The sequence below is a fragment of the Leopardus geoffroyi genome, chromosome C1 (genome assembly GCF_018350155.1).
Source record: "Leopardus geoffroyi isolate Oge1 chromosome C1, O.geoffroyi_Oge1_pat1.0, whole genome shotgun sequence".
Taxonomy (NCBI): Eukaryota; Metazoa; Chordata; class Mammalia; order Carnivora; family Felidae; genus Leopardus; species Leopardus geoffroyi.
The window spans coordinates 13,831,955-13,848,836 of record NC_059328.1 but is presented as its reverse complement, the minus strand read 5'-3'; the positions used below and the strand labels follow the sequence as shown (position 1 = coordinate 13,848,836).

At 58.1% G+C, this 16,882-nt stretch overlaps 1 protein-coding gene across 12 annotated transcripts in view; it reads left to right on the top strand.

The window, feature by feature from the left end:
- UBR4 (ubiquitin protein ligase E3 component n-recognin 4) overlaps positions 1 to 6,744 on the top strand; it is a 133,073-nt gene extending 126,329 nt beyond the window's left edge. For all 12 annotated transcript variants that reach the window (XM_045475863.1, XM_045475864.1, XM_045475861.1 and 9 more), the window contains 3 exons: positions 3,455 to 3,545; positions 4,235 to 4,397; positions 6,362 to 6,744. In XM_045475863.1, the coding sequence (XP_045331819.1) occupies positions 3,455 to 3,545; positions 4,235 to 4,397; positions 6,362 to 6,426 (319 nt within the window). In that variant the 3' untranslated portion in view covers positions 6,427 to 6,744. The remainder of the gene's footprint in view (positions 1 to 3,454; positions 3,546 to 4,234; positions 4,398 to 6,361) is intronic.
- Positions 6,745 to 16,882: the final 10,138 nt, after the last annotated feature.

Below are 16,882 nucleotides of genomic sequence, written 5' to 3'. Positions count from 1 at the left end.
GGAAGCGTCTTTGTTCTCATGACCTTGTGCTGTGATTTGGGTCAGATGGGCAGCATCTTGAGAAAAACAGCTGTAAACAACAAGAAGCCCTTTGAGATGACCACAGGGTTGCCACACGTTGCGTGGACCCCACGGGACTCCTCTCTCGGCTGATGGTGGCCCATGTGCTGTGTCTGCCTCCCCTGGGCTTGAGAAGGGTGTAGGTTTGTCAACTTGCTTCTGGCACTCCAGGGAAATCTTCACTTCTGGAAGATCTGTTCTTGTCTGTCTGCCCTTGCTAGGATCCGAGGGAACATTTCCACATTTACAGGCTTTCAAGCCCCTGATAATGACAGACCAAGTGGGCACAGCCATGCGCCTGGATCGGCACTTGGTGCCTTTTACCCCCACCAGCTCTGGTTTATCCGCGCTGCCAATCAAAGGCCCCTCCACCCTCAGAGAGACTAGGTCAGAGCTCTGCTATTGAGTCCTGCCAGTACTAGCTGCTCTGTGTAGAGTAGGAGGGGGTGAGTCTCATTCAAGTTCCCACCTAACCCATGCCCCCTTTCAGACGTATCACTGTCCTGTGTTTCCCAGAGTCCAGAGCATTCATGCTGAGCTAGCCGCTAGAAATCAGAAGTTCGATCTGGAAGGTAGCAGGTTGTTTGTAAGCCAGGCTCAGCCTGTCCCTGTGAGGGCGGCTGTCTGCTGGGCACTGGCCCTCGGTGGCAGCTGTGAGACTTGAACCCACAGGAGCCGTTTTGCTTTCAGTTAGGAGACCAGAACTCTCTGCTGTCCCAGGCAGTGGGGGAAAAGCCCTTCTGTTCACAGCTCACTTAGGAAATCCAGTGTGAGCTGCCCTCACGGCTTGCCGTTTTCTTTGTGGCAGTTTGCTCACCTTTATTAATTAGCCTTAAATAATTAAGTTGGGCAGGTCGCTCGATTCCTGCTTACCAAAGCACAGCAGCCACCGAGTCTGGCGTGGGGTGGAGGCCTGAGTTGGAGCCCCTGAAACAGGCTGGGGGAGGTGCCGGGCGTGAGCCCCGTATTGGGACACTCTCCGAGGAGAGACTGTGCCGGAGGGACACTCAGAGGGTGTCGTTCTGGCGGTTGGGCGGTGTCCCTGGCAGCAGCAGGCTTTGTCCTGAGTCTGTGATGGGGTGGGAGGCAGTAGCCGATACAAAAATCTAGGAATTTGCACCGAGAGAAGTTGACCTCTTGTGCATGTTTTACATTCAGGAAGAAGGGCTCCTCTGCCAGGAACTTGTAAGTTGTTAGGCCTGGGACTTAGGCTTCCGTCTGAGCCCTATCTGGTGTCCTGTGGGCAGCAGGCAGAGTCACAGACGAGTGGGTGTCGCCCTCGCCCCTAGGCTGGCCTGGTGGCAGACCTCACTGTGGGCTGCCGAGTCCGCACGCAGGGCAGGTGGGAGACAGCGGGTGCCCTGGAGGATATGGGGGTGCAGGGAGGGAACGGGAAGAACATTGTAGCAAACAGAATTGTCTGACTTCATTTTGTTAATGAATTTACCTTTGCTGAGTGTACGTGTGGATGCCATCCCGGGCCCCACAGTTCCTTCTCTCTCTTTTTTTTTTTAACGTATATTCATTTTGGAGAGACAGAACATGAGAGTGGGGAAGGGGCAGAGAGAGGGAGACACAGAATCCGAAGCAGGCTCCAGGCTCTGAGCTGTCAGCACAGAGCCCGATGCGGGGCTCGAACTCACGAACTGCCAGATTATGACCTGAGCCAAAGTCAGTTGCTCAACTGACTGAGCCCCCCAAGCACTGCCGCCCCCCCCCCCCCCCGCCCCACCACACAGTTCCTTCTCTTAAGGCCCATATGGGATGGTCTCACTTTATGATTCTTACCTACACACAGACACTTTATTTATTTATTTAAAAAAAAATTTTTTTTTTTTTTTTATAAATGTTTTTATTTATTTTTGAGACAGAGAGAGACAGAGCATGAGCAGGGGAGGGGCAGAGAGAGAGGGAGACACAGAATCCGAAGCAGCCTCCAGGCTCTGAGCTGTCAGCACAGAGCCCGATGCGGGGCTTGAACTCACGGACCGTGAGATCATGACCTGAGCTGGAGTCGGACGCTCAACCGACAGCCCCCCAAGCCCCCCTCACCCCCCGCCCCGCCACACAGTTCCTTGTCTTAAGGCCCATATGGGACGGTCTCACTTTATGATTCTTACCTACACACAGACACTTTAATACTCAATTTTAGTTCCCTTAGTTACGGACTTTGTTCTAGTGTGTTTTAAGACAGAATTTCTGTGACAAGGGTTCATCTAGCTTTCATTTACTGCAGATGTGAAGGCAGTTTGCAAACAAAACGTCTTGTAGATCTCGGACGGTAGAAACTGAATCCTATAGCAGAGGGGTGTCTGCTCTCTCTGCGTTTCATAGTGGCTTTTTTTTTTTTTTTTTAATTTTTTTTTTCAACGTTTATTCATTTTTGGGACAGAGAGAGACAGCGCATGAACGGGGGAGGGGCAGAGAGAGAGGGAGACACAGAATCGGAAACAGGCTCCAGGCTCTGAGCCATCAGCCCAGAGCCTGATGCGGGGCTCGAACTCACAGACCGCGAGATCGTGACCTGGCTGAAGTCGGACGCCTAACCGACTGCGCCACCCAGGCGCCCCTCATAGTGGCTTTACCACTGTGATCTAGTGTCCTCGCTCCTCAAGCCAGGAGTGCCTGCTGAGAGGGCAGAGGATGGTGTCCCAGACCGCCCCCGCTATTCCAGGAGCCCGCTGGCCTTGAATCCTGTGCTGAATCCTTAGGTTGGGTAGAGCTGGTCCTGGGCAGAGACCGGGACTGTGGCGGTGGCTCTGGGACAGCCCAGGATTTAGGAGGTGTTGGTGGCATCTTCCATCCTGGATGTTACTGTTGCCCAGGGCCAGTTTTCCACCAGCTCGCCGTTTTGTTTTTTTGTTTTTTTGTTTTTTTGTTTTTTTTGTTTTTTTGTTTTTAACACAGCCCGTGGTTAACAAATCCCTGTGTTTGGCTGGTTTAGTCTGCTGACTGTATTTGTGGAAATGGCTCCCAGCGGGAATGTCAAGGCTGAGGTAGAGCCCTGTTTCCCCTTCACGTATGAGGTCCTGGCAAGTCCGAGAGCTCGTGTGGGGCTCAACAGAGCAGGGATGCGCGGGCCTCCCTGGCATCTCTTCATGGCAGTGGCCTCTGATTGCCACGTTGCACGTGGCGTTCCCCCTCTTCTGATTCACCCTGATCCGGAGGAGAGTCAGTACTAAGGATGAGTATTTCACGGATTATTTTATAGTAAGTAAACCCCTGGGTCCAGGCTTCAGAAGTTCTTGCCCACAGCTGCTTTTTCCCGAGAAGATAGGCAAGTAGCTGACGTGGAGAGGTGCGTGGATTCCCGGATCCTTGACTTGCGCTGCTCCATCCTCGCGTGTATCCCTCCAGCGTCTTCACGGACATGCGATTTGATTTTCTTTTCCAGGCTGACCGACAAGGCAGTGAAGGACTACTCTGCTTACCGCTCTTCCCTTCTCTTTTGGGCCCTCGTCGATCTCATTTACAACATGTTTAAGGTAGGGAAGCCGTCGGAAGCTCGACTGCCTTCTGCAAGAGTTTGAAATTTTTGTGCTGCTGGCTCTGACCCCACGCAGCAGCGGGGCGGCTGCTCCCCCTCTGGCCTCTGCTGGGAAGCGAGCTGCCTCCCCTGCGGAAGGATTTCCACCGTCGCTTAGACCCTCTCACCTGCGACGTCCGTTTGTAGCCCAGACTGCTCCTGTCACCTGGTCTCAGGCCTGCTGCAAACTCACTTCCCCAGGCAGACCTTCCCTCCTGAGTCACCCTCTGTTTGCCCTTGGCCCCTCCGTTTGGGTAAAATCCTTTGCCTTGTGTGGGTGTGACCTACTCCAGCCTAGCTTCCAGTAGGGACACTGCTCTCTGCCTTGAGAGAGTCAGAGGGTTTGGGGATGGTTCCTTGTACAATCTGAATGAAGCATGGTGAGATCCCCTTTTCCTGGGGAAATGCAGATGTGACACCTGCAGGGAGGAGTAGCAGTCTCGACTTGTAGCCTGTAAGTGACACGGTGCATAATAAAGGGGCTGCAGGAGGAATGACACGAGACTTTGTTGTTCCTGGAACCAAAACACGTCCTCCAGGGGAACTTGGATGTAAACGGGAGGGCTGCTTTTTGGCATCGAGAAGGCCTGACTGACTCGAGGCATTAAGTAATCCACCCCCGGGTCTGTCTCCTGTCGGTTCTTGTAGAAGGTGCCTACCAGCAACACGGAGGGAGGCTGGTCCTGCTCTCTAGCGGAATACATCCGCCACAACGACATGCCCATCTACGAAGCTGCTGACAAAGCCCTGAAGACCTTCCAGGAGGAGTTCATGCCAGTGGAGACCTTCTCGGAGTTCCTCGATGCGGCTGGTCAGTGTCAGGATTTTCTCTCTCAAAAGTCTTCTACAGCAAAACCCATGTCTGTCTTAGAGGGGCCGGTCTTAGCTTCCGTCTTCACAGCAGAAGGAACACAAGCAAGAACCAGCCTGTCGGTCACTGCCAAACGGTCTGGGAGAGATAAGTAAACACCAGGCCACTGGGAGCAGGAACAGCAGCTGGGACATGTGGGGACTTAATGCGTCCCACGCCCTGTGCTGCTCAGTGGATACACGTGTTCGGGGTGGAACTGTGGTTACCCCCACTTCATAGGTGGGGTAACTGAGGCTGTGAAGACTAGAGGAGTTTCCAGTGGGCATACCTGGAAAATTGGTAGAGCCTCTAAAAAAAAAAAAAAAAAAAAAAAAAAATGAACCTGAAAAACATGGGGCACCTGGTGGCTCATTCAGTTGGTTAAGCGTCCAACTCTTGATCTCAGCTCAGGGCCTGATCCTGAGATCGAGACCTGATGTGTAAAGAAAACGTTCTCCCCAGACCCCACCATCAGGAGAAAGCCTCCACTAGTATTTTTCTTGTCTGTCTTCACCCTCTGGGAGCTCCACTCTCAGGGGTCTCTAGCGACGCTCACAGAATTCTGCTTTCCTCCCAGCCCTGAGCCAGCTGACGGAGGTCCCTGTGTGCTGGGGGCTTCCGGTTTGACTGTGCTTTGTGGTGGCCTCAGCAGAGGCCGAGCACCGTCATGGACCTTTGTTGGCCCGGTGCTACCCCCGCTATCTGGTGGTCACACGTTGACATCGCTCAGCTCAGTGTTTTTGTTAACTTGCAGCCTCGACGTTGTCCCTGAGCCACACGCCTTCCCAGGAGCCATTCCTGCCCGAGAGCTGGTGGCCCGTGTATTTGTGTCCTCGGTGCCATGCTCTGGGGAGTGTGTGAGCAGAGGCTGTTGGTGGGGATGGAGGGTCTGAGCACGAGAAGAGGGGGTGGCGGGGGAAGGACGGTGTTCACCTCGGTTCATGGCGTCCCAGCCACCCTGCAGCTTGCAGCGTCGTCGCCAGCCTGAAGCAGGGGAGAGCGGGACCTGCTGGGCAGGGAGCCTCTGTAGCCTCACGCCAGGGTCGGGTTTTTACGGTGTGATTTTATTATTTCGTTTAGACTGGCAGAAAATTTCAGAATACCAGACACACCCTGCTCAGATGCAAGGGCAAAACCACCTTCCAAAACCAACAAGGGGTGATCGGTGCCAACCTTTCCCCCGTTAGCACGGATGCTGGGGAGAGGACTTGGGAGTGAATGTCGCCAGGACTCGGGCTTAACAGCTTGGCGGCCGTTAACTTTGAGCGCCCTGCTTGGGGGCCACAGAGCCCCTTCTGTGCGCTCGCACATTCACACGTGGCCTCATTTAATCCCTACAGAGACCCAGGTAGGACTTGTTACTGTCCCCGTTTGATGGTTGCAGAAACGGAGCTCCCGAGCTTTGGCAGCTCGCTCGAGACCCTGGGACTAGTGGTTGGAACGAAGCCCAGCTGAGCCCAGGGCCCTGGTACTGTGCTCTGTTCCTCGTGGCCCTTGGGGGCACTGGTGTTAGCTTTTCCTTGGCCCCGGCCCCTTCGAGAGTATGCTTCGTGCTGTGGACTCTCTCCCTCCAGAAGGCCCTTCTGCTTTGCACGGAGTTTCAGCAGACGAGAGGCTCCCCTGCGGTGGTTCGTGGACCTGGGTTAGAACCTCTGCCCTGGGGGTCATAGGGTTGGTCTCTGCCACTTTAATGCCTTGGAACACACAGTGGCGCCTGGTTGCAGAACATGACCAATTCCTCTTCCAGAACGAGAGTGCTTGCTCAGTGACTGCCTCCCTGTCATCGCCAGTGTGCCTGGGAGCAGCGTGTCGGAGCTTGTCGGGGCACATGGTGTTCTCTGCGTGGATGCGGCAGCCGTGACTCAGTGGGCTGGGGGCTGTGCATGCCTGCGCCTAACCCACCCCTGCGTGCCCCTGTTTTCCAGGTCTGTTATCAGAAATCACTGATCCTGAGAGCTTCCTAAAGGACCTGTTGAACTCCATCCCCTGAACATCACACGGAAACTGCAGTTAGCAGAGACCCGAAGCGAGCTTGCCTTCCATCCTCCGTGTTCTTCCCTCGTGTGCATCGATCCCCTCCCCCACGGGACACGCGGCACCACTCCTCCCCCCCGTGTCTTGGAGTGGCTTGGGGTTTTTAGGCTTCCTGTTCTGTCTTGTGTGTGTGGTGCACTAGCTGTGAAGTTGTCTGTAACCCAAGCCGTGGAAGGGCCTGTGCGTACCTAGGCGCCACGCGCTGTCCTGGCCGACTCCGCACTCGCGTGTGCACATCTTGGCAAATAAACGAGTGACTGAGCACACACTGAAACAGAAGGTGTTGCCTGCTGCTTAAACCCACCCCGAGTGTCCCTGGCCAGACGCTGTCCTTGGCCGTGTGGCTCTTTCTGGCATGAGTGCAAGAAGACGGACGAATCCGCGTCGCCGTTCTTGTCAGTACCTAATGGAGCCCGTCCGCCTGGCCCGCGAGCTGGGGCAGCACCTTTGAGTCTGAGCTTCCTGAAGGCAGACCCCTCGGCCTCCCTTAGTTTTTCGGCCTTACAAGCTGGAACCCAAAGACCCGTGGAGCCGGTGACTGCAGACCTCGGCTGAAGGCGGGCTCAGTGGAGCAAGGGTGCTTGACGATCAGGCTAGCTGCGCGTCAGAGACCCCGTGGCGACTTCGCTTCAGGGTCGCTGTGTTAGGAGAGGGCCCGGGGCAGGCCTAGAGCCAGAGTAACGAGCAGCTCCTTTGCTGACCTTCCCTCTGCCGGTGTGAGTGTGTGTGTATGTGTGTGTGTTTCTAGTCTTCCCAGCAGCCCTGCAGGAGAGGGCCTGTGAACGGGCATCATTTGCCCAGGGCTGCCCCCCCCGGTAGCCACCGGAGCTGTGAGTCTGTGCCCCTGAAGCGCTGTCCTGCCCCGCGGTAGCAGCTGCCTTGAGGGCCTCGAGACCCGCTTTCCCACGTTCGTGGGCAGTGGCCCTGTTGCTGGCGAGGCAGCACGACTCGCAGGGGCCTCTCCCCAGACCCGGGCAGGGCTGCGCCAGACGTGGCGTCATGGGGAGGAAGAGCTTGGTGACAGCCATCTCCTTTGGTCGCCTGTGGGCTCTTCTGCCAACTGCTGCTCTGAAGACCGCCGCCTCTGTCTCGATGCCCAGCTTATGTGGCTCGTTCCTCAGGCCAGACCATTCGGGACAGGAGGTCCCCTCGGGCCCCTTTAGAAGACTTCCACATCCCTCCCTCAGAGCCTCTGACCGGGCGGCCACAGGCAGGCGGGAGTGTCCTGCTTAGGACTTCGCCAGAGAGACAGAGGCGATTTGTTGCAAGAGCACGGCTGGAGGCCCCGGCAGGCGAGAGCGTGTGTGTGTCCGGGTGCACGAGTGCACGTCGGTGTTGGTGCTGGGCGAGGGGCATTCTGGGGGGCTGACGGGCGTGTCAGGCTCTCCTCAGATCCCAGCCCTGCCGCCTTTCGTGTCTCTGCAGCCTCACCTGTAAAATGGGCATATCAGCAACCGCGGGCAAGGGCGTTACCAGGTGTACGTGGACAGGTCTGTCTGCCACGTGGGAAGGGAATGGCTGCTCCTGTTAACAAACTCGTTTTCAGTGTCCGTGATTTTGCCTTTCTCTTTAGCAAAACTTCACGTCTCAGCTGAGTTCCAAGTGTGTCTAGTGAAGGAGGATGAAGCACCTTGGACTCAGGGACACGTGCTTCTCACGCTGACCACAGCAAGGTCACGCCCTCTCAGACCCCTCGTCTCCCACGTGCCAGTGGTCTCCCGAGAGGCCATTCTAGGTACACGCTCGTGCACAGAATTGCTATTACATAACGTCCCAGCAGGGACGAATGGGAACAGCTTCGTCTGGAACAGCAAAGCCAGAAGGGAGAGTGGGGAGGGTGCCAGTGCAAACGGCCGGATTACACCTGCTTACCAGGTGTCGGGCTTGCTGTTTCGGCACCATCGTAGGCTGAGCCACGTTTGCAGTGACACCGCAGGGCGTCGGGAGTGTTGACAGGGCACTTTCACAAGCTTGTCCGTAGCCTGGTTCCTTCAGCCTACGGAGCTGGGGTCACCAAAGCACATTGCAAGGTGTCGGTTTATTTTCCTCTGCCCTTTTTGTATTTCTTGCAAAGGCCTCGGGGAATTTTGGCCCCAGCCCAAAAGCCTCAGCTTCTTGTTTTCACAGCCACAACTTTCCTGGTGTCTGCACGGGCAACCTGCCGGTGACTGCCGCAGTCCCAGACAGGCTGCTGGCATGGTGACCGCATGGGTCTGTGACCGTCCCAGGTGGTGCCTGAAGCAGAGCTTGGGCCGGAGACGAAGCTGGTCTCGGAGAGAACCCTGCCTCCCCGGGCCCTTGCCCCATGACATCAGCGACATGGTGATGAGGGACACCAGGCAGAGAGCCACTCAGTCCCTTCCTATCCCGAGCCGTTTTCTGGGCTCGTTGCTTCTTGGGCCTCTGTCTTTCTCAACTGGCAACCCCCTTTGGGGAATTCAGATGATTCCAGAATGGCAAGGCCTGGTATTGGCTGCAATTTTTAAGCCCCTGAAGCCTGTGTTCAGCAATAAAGCTGGAGAAGGGATGTCGGCGTCTTCCCTCCTGGGATTTCTAGAGCCCCTGGTGTCCTCAGTCTGTGTCCTGTCTCTCCTGGCAGCCAGCTTCCCCAGTTCAGTTCTGGGTTAGGGGCTAAATGGGAGGCTGGGTGGCCCCTTCCCGAGGCCCCCTCCCCTGACCCCGGTTATGTTTGCCGAGAACCAGGGCCTGGGCCGGGTCCTCTGCATGTAATTCTCACGTGGACCTTACAAGTTAGGTCGTGTTCCCACCTTGCAGTTGAGGTAACTGCCCACTGGGCTCAGGAGCTGCTGGGTGTGCGGGACTCCCGAGATGCGTCCGCTGCCTTACTTGACTCATCAGTGCGAGTCTTTTGTGTCCACCCGGCCCCGGGCCCTGTGCTGAGGGCCTGGCGGTGTGTGCACAGTGTCCTTGTAGGGCCTGGGCTCCCCTGAGGGGTGCTAGACGGTAGCAGGTGAAGATGTCAGGGGAGGGGCGGTATGGGGCAGAGGGACTGTGACCACCACGCAGATTCCTAATGGGGCGGTCAGGTCAGCGCCCAACCCCCTCTAACCCGCCCACTTGTCACGGGCATCCTGTGGCCCTTCAGACCGCAGTGGGACACCTGGTGTGTGTTTGGCTCCCTGGCATTCCCTGCTCTGGCCAGGCCAGCGCTTTCGGGGACTGGGGACCCGCTAGGTAGGAAGTACTCACTCTGTTCTCTGGCTTCAGATACGCTCACCTGTCCCCAGCTGGCCACCTGTCCCCACTGCTGCACCTTTGTCTCCGGAGCCTCCTCAGGGGTCTTTCTGCCCACTCCCCCCTCGCAGTCTGTTCCTGAGCACCCCGACTCAGACTCTCCCAATTCACGCATTCACCGCTGCCATGGAACCGAGGCTCCTCCCCCAGCCGTCAGTCTCCCCTCCCATCCCTCCTCCTGCTGCTACTCCACTCGTGCCCATGCTGTCCCAGAGCACCGAGGGGACAGCAGGCAGGGGGGGCGAGGCTTCTCTAGGCCACCTCGACCCTCTTTCTGCCTCGAGACTTGTTTAGGGAGGCTCAGATGCAGAGGAAGGGAGCCGGGCAGCCTCGGGCTGTGAACGAGGACAAGGACCGGCCTTCCCCAAATGCTTCCTGGAAGCGGGCGCTTCGCCTGCCGTGCCTCAGTCAATCCCTATTGCCGTCTCATGTGGCGGGTGGCACCCTTCTCCGGAAGGGACACTGAGGTGCAGAGAGGCTAACAGCCTAGGTCCTCCCTGCTGATGAGGACCCAGTTCTGGTTGGTTCCCAAGCCCCTTGGTTGCACTAATGCTGAGGGGGAGGTGCAGAGGAGGAAGAGGGTGTTCAGGGGTCTGGGGGTGTGATCCTCGCTCTCTCCTGTCCCCGAGGCTGGAGAGACTCCCCAGGCGTCTTTGCCTGCAGGTACAGCTGCAGAGAGCGTCTCCCAAGACTACATGAGCTCTGAGCTCTCCATTCTCCATCAGCTGTGGGCAGTGTGGTGTCATGGGGACGTGCCAGGGCCCAGAGAGGGCCCAGCTCTGCTGCGTGCTGGCCACTCTCCTCTCAGAGTGAGCAGGAAGTGAAGTGATGCGGTAGAAGGTGCTAGAACCCAGCACGGGCCCGGGCACGGGCCCCCTTAGTATATTACCGCATAAGGGAATCACAGACTGTCCGAGGTCAGGAGCCTTTGGGAATCCCCCCTCCTCACGTGATGGCTGTGAGGACAGATGTTCAGCTGGGACACGTGTGCACGTATGCACGTGTCTGCACGTTCCACAGTTGCACCTGAGCCCATTGCTCCGGTGACTCCTGTTTGCTTCCCGAGTTACTTCTGCCTCTGCTACTCTACAGCCCCTGCCCCGGGCACTGCTCCCTTTCCTGCCCGTCCTTGTCTGTCGCCTGATCTGGGGGCCTCGAGGGCCGCCAGCTTGCCCACTTTGGCCCCCCTGACGCCTGGAGCCACTGGGCAAGGCGTGGCCGGGCGCAGAGCTGCGTTGGACCCCACCCTCCAGAGCACCGGCCTGGCCTCTGAGGGGAGGTGCCTGCCCTCTGCAATGCGACCTGAGGACCCTGTCCCTTCACGTCCTCCTACCTCTCACCTCTGCTCCTTTGCCGGCTTTGGAGGTACACCCTGACCCTGTCACTCTAGGCTGGGACAGTGGGGCACAGAGAGGAGGGCCTGCCTGAGGCCCACATCCCAGGGTCTGGGGCATTCAGGCTCAGGGGCATTCCTGGCCTGTCAGCTGAGTGCATGAAGAACGATTGCCACGTATTGGCTCACACTGGCCAGAGAAGAGAGGGACTGGTGTAGGGCTCAGAGGAGGGGGATCTCTCTTGGGGAAGAGAAGGTGGCCGGTGGTCGGAGCAGAGACCATGAACTTCAGCATCTGGAGCGGGCCCCGTGCTTCTACCCGAGGCTGGGGGTTGGGGGTGGCCGGACTCCTCGGGAGCAAGAGAGATGAGGACTCGGGACATCCCAGGCAAGGGGCAGGACCCAAGTCCGCCCCGGGGTGACCAGCTCACAGGGGAATCAGCGAGTGGGCCCAGAACTCCCTGCTGGGGGCCAGCGCTCTGGTCGTGGGTGGGATCGAAGGAGGTGGGACTCCAGGGTCTTGCTTGTTGCTCTTTGGACCCTGCCCTTCACGTCCCTCTGCCATCTTGCCCAATATCCTTGTCCCCCCAACCGTCTGCCCCAACCGTCCCCCAGCCTGCTCGGTCTCTACAGGGGGACTCCTGCTGGACCCTCGTCAGGCTGTTCTCGGGTTTAGATATCTGGGGACCCCAGCACACTCATATTTACTGAGCACCTGCTCTGGGCTGAGGCGCATTGTGTCAGACATGATCTTGTCCTTGCTACTGCTGTTCTGTTTCACTCAGAGAGGTGAATTCACTTGCCTAAGGCTGCACAGCCCGTAAGGGGGATGCTGCCGCCACGCAGCCAGCCTGAGCTCCGCTCATCCACCTGGGCCTGCTCCCCATCTGGTCTGGGCATGGATTTGGTCAGATCCGCCCAGCTCCCAACACAAGGCACAGCTCTGGGAGCCAGGACCCGGCCAAGTGCCCGCAGGCAGACAGGGCGGCCACACTCTGAGAACCGTGCAGAGGGCGGGACAGACAGAATGCGAGGCCCTGGGAACGAGCTCCCAGCTGGGAGGACAGGGCAGATATGTGAGCCCCACTGGCCCTAATGCCAGGGCAAACAGGGCAATTAGGAGGTAGCTTTCGTTCGGTGGGGACTGAGTGCTGGGCTTGGAGCTGGGAGTGGCCGGTGGCCCCGTCCCGGTCACGTGGCTGCCCTCAGCCCCGGCCTCTGCACAAGGCAAGAATCTGCTTGTTCACAGGGACGAGGTCACAGCTCTATGGAACGTGACCGTACACAGCAGGACAACGCCACTTTGTTTCCTCTCCTGGCTCCGGAAGTGGCTGCTGGTGGGCAGATTGTTTTCCCGGCACAGGACACCAATCCTTCCCTCCTTCCCTGCTCCCGGTGGCCAGAGGGGCTCCGGCCACCTCAAGAGAGAACTCACAGGCGAAGGTCCCGGGCTGCAGGTCACGGGCCCACCAGCCTCCACTTTCCCTTTCCTCCGCTTTCCCTGCCTCAGCAGCCCCCTCTCTGCCCGCTGTGTGCGGGGCCGCACTCCATACCCGACGCTCACGTCTCTGATGCTCGCACCCACAGAGGTGGGCATTCCTAGTTCCGCTGAAATGAGGAAACAGAGGCTGCAGGGTGGGGTGCCTCATCCAGAATAGGCACCCCGCTAAGGATGGCCAGATGAAATCCTGGGTGCCGAGCCAAATCTGAATTTCAGATAAATGACAAATAATTCTTGGTAAAAACATCTCCTCACTACTGCAGAGGACAATTTTTGTTTTTAGTGTAAGTGTATCCCCTGCGATGGCTGGGACCTACTTATACTAAAGTAATTAGTCCTTGTTTATCTGAAATTCACGTTGAACCACATGGCCCGCATTGTCATTTGCTACGCCTGGTAACGCTTAGCTCAAGTGGCTGTTGAGCACACAGATTTTCGCAAACTCAAGCCCTGATTTTGAGGGAGCCGGTCCACTTCTATGGGAGAAAGTTCCAGATGCAACTCCCCACTGTGGGGGGCTGAGGGAACAGCAGGTGGCCCAGCCTCCAGGCTGGAGAGAGCCTGGTGTGTCTGGGGGGGCTTCCAGGTGGAGGGGAGGGGGCCCTGGGGCTGGTGAAGAGGTTCATCCTGAGAGCCATGTGGAGCCCGAAGAGTGATGAGCAGGGCAGGCAGGTGCCGGAAGCCTCAGCTCTGGCCTTTCTGCAGTGGCCGCCCCTTCACTGGACTGTGCCGAGCCCCCTGTGGCCCAGCGCACGTCCCTCTGCAGCACACCCACCCTGCTCTGCCCCCACCAGAGCTGCTCGGCTCTGGGGGCAGATTTGGGTTCAGCTGGCTCTGCGGCCTGGGACCAAGCTCTCCTCCTCTCGGGGCCTCAGTTTCTTCCTGTGTAAGACGAACGTGCCTCATCGGGTTAACCAAGAAGGTGCTGGCACAGCACCGGTCACAGAGGAGGCTCAGGAAACGTGAGTTGCTGGGGTTATGAATGAGTCACCCCCAGGAGGGGGCTTTCACAGGCATGGTTTGGGTTCCATCGAAGGGAAATGCAGCTGCCAGCAGGGCTCCTGCAGTGACAGGAGCAGTCTTGGGGGGGGCAGTGAGTCTCCTGTCATCGGAGGCATCCGGACAGAGGCCCATCCACCGACACGCCACCTGGGGGACAGTGATGTCGAAGGGCACTTCCAACTGTAAGGGCTGGGCGGCAGGTGAGAAGTCCAAGGGCTTTGGAGTCAGACGGTGCCGGGTGCTAATTCTGACCCCCCTACGCTCTGTGACCTTGGCCAACCGCCTCACCCTGCAGCCCTCAGTTCTGTCCCCTGGGAAGGCGGTGCTGCCTCCAGGGTAAATGTCACCATGTTTGCAAAGGGCTCAGCACAGAGCGGGTGCCAAAGAGTTGTGGGTTCTAAGAAGCATCTCCCTGATGTGGGAACGGAGGCTTCTGAGAGCCTTTCACGGGGCCCTGCCAGGAGCCACCCATCCCCTCCCCGGTTACTCTGGCCGTCCCCCAGCAGGTGGGACTGGGCTGTGGCGAGAGCAGCCCCAAAGGGGACCCTCGGGTTGGAGGAGAGAGCCCCCCCTGCCTCCGGGGTCTCCCTGGCACCCCCGGGAGGGCTTGCAGGGCCTGAGCCTGGGCTCTATGCTTTGAGGCAGCTGTGAACCCGACCAGCAGGTTGGGTGCTAGGCCGGACCACCCTCAGTGCCGTGTTGTGTTCCCCCGACCTGGGGAAGCTGCCAGAACAGGACGCACACGCGTGCCCAGACGCTTTCATTTTATCAACTCCTGGAGGGTGGAAGGTGGGCAGAGATCTGTCCAGCTAGCAGCTTCTGGGGAAACTGAGGCTCCAGAGGGGTGGGACTTGCACAGTCTCATGGGTATCAGGCACCACGGGGCACACAGCCTCCTCCAGAAGCTGGCAGAGGTGCTGTTCCCGGGAGGCCCCAGAGCAGGAGGGGCCACCGGACGCCCCCCCACCCCCACCGCCGCCCCGGCTTCATACTAACCAGCCAATATGTGCCTCATTCCAGGGAAAGCGCACACAGGGTGTTTAATCCCCGCAGCCGCCCTGTGAGCTGGCACTACTCTCGTGCCCATTCCACAGGTGGGGAAACTGAGGCCACCCTGTCAGAAGCAGCAGAGCAGAGATTTGAATCCGAGTCCATCCAAGGCCTCAGTCCACAATCTTTATGCCTTTGCCGCCTCAGTCTCCATCCTCGGCCCAGCTGGACTCTGTCTTGGAAACATCTGGACTCGAGTGGCTGGGACTATGGGGGGCAGTCACGAAGGACTTCTTAGTGTTCCAGAGGCTGAACGTGGCAAATCAGTTGAAGAAGGGTTTTCGGGGGGTGAGGCACATCTGGCCCGCGTTTTGTTTAGCCCGAGAGTAAGAATAGTTTGTGCATTTTTAAAAGGTTGGAAGGAAAACAAAGCAGAATGTGTAACAGAGACCGTATGTGGCTGGCAGAGCCCCAGATATCACCATCCGGCTCTTTGCAGAACATGCTTGCCGAGCTCTGGTTCAGATGGGGGATCTGGAGGCTCACAGAAGCCAGGCAGCCTGGGGACTGACCCCCACATCCAGCGTCCCTTATAGCCTAAGCCACCCGGAGTCCCGGTGCCAGCCGGCCTGAGCAGCTGGAGGAACCCACTGTCTCAGCCGCCGAAACATCCAGAGCAGGAGACCCAGGACCAGTGGATCTCGCGGCTCAGCCGGGCCGCTCTGATTTTCTGATGGTGATGGTGACAGGGGTGACAGATGTTCATCGAGCACTCACGCTGTGCTGGGCCCACGTGACCTGCACGCCTGGACTCCTTAACCCTTACAGTAACTCCTCAAAGTGGGTGTTAGTATCATCCCGCTTTACGGATGAGAAAATGCAGACTCAGAGAAGGCAAGTATCATCCCTGGGTCACACAGCAGTTAAGCGGTAGGGCAGGAGTATACCTGCTCTGATTTCAAAGCCCCATATTTGGGTGTTTTTTTTTTTTTTTTCATGTTTATTTATTTTTTGAGAGAGAGAGAAGAGAGGGAGAGAGAGAGAGAACGGGGAGGGGCAGAGAGAGAGGGAAACACAGAATCTGAAGCAGGCTCCAGGCTCCGAGTGTCAGCACAGAGCCGGACGCAGGGCTTGAACTCAAGAACTGCGAGATCGTGGCCTGAGCTGAGGTCAGACACTAAACCGACTGAGCCACCAGGCGCCCCTCAAAGCCCATATTTGAATGGCTCATTCCAGAATTCCAGCCCCAGCCCTCCTCTTCGGGAACCCTCCATCTGTCCGCTGTCTGCCTGCTCTTCCGTGGCCTCCTGCCGTCTTATTCCCCCATTTTACAGATGGGGAAGCTGAGGCCCGGTTAGGGGTGGTAGAGGGACCTTCAGGGCAGGGCTCAGCGAGTAGTTTCCGGAGACAGACAGGTGCCCTTTTCTTTTCTTCACGCGTAGCCTTCAGTTGTCTTTTTATTGTAGGAGGGCTCCATCCCCCGCCCACACCTTCCCTCCCCCAGCAATGGCTTTCTGGAGAGTTCAGGCCGGCGTGGCGCTGGAGAACGTTCTACAGTCTGGACTTGTCTGGTCATTTAGCTGGTCCTTTACCTGTGTCATGTCCTGTAACCTGGAAGTCAGGTCTAACGGCTCGATCGGGGTCTTGTTCCAACTTCCTGGCAAGCGCGGGTGAGCCTGGGGACTTCGTTTGCCAACTCCTCATGGGCGGGTGCCCGGCCACTAGGGCTCCCATTTGATGGCTCGGTCAAGCACGGGACCACCCGACTGACCGATGTCTCTCTCCTCGAGAAGTTCATGCCCTCATTTTCCTGGTGTCTTCAGGGCACTTTCTCTGTGCCAGGAGCAGGGGTCGGGGGCACAGGCATGACTTAGGCATGTCCCTCTTGGTGTGGGCTGAGCCGAGGGGTGGACAGGAGCTATGGTTTGCGTTGGAGGAAGGAGGTCAGGATGGAGCGAGCAGACGAACACGGGGCCGAGGGAGGGGGCACCTGGGCTGAGTCCTAAACAACCAGTAGGACAGAGACCCAGGCGGGTGGGGCAGTAGGGACAGCAGGGGGAGGACATTTCAGGCCAGGCGGCAGAGGCGAAGGTGGGAGGGTCAGAAGCAGCACGGGGCTGTGAGGACTGCAGGTGTTGGGGCAGCACCAGGTTCACCCCCACGGGAGGGACGTGCAGCCCAAAGGCAGCGGCCAGGCGCCCTGAGACCTTGGTCCCTGCTGGACGCACCCGGCCACCCCTTCGCAAGGTGGCTGCGAGGCTGCTGAGCTGAGCTGTTGAGACAGTCACCTCCCAGGGCGGGAACCACTCAGCTGCCTACCGCTGGTCCTCC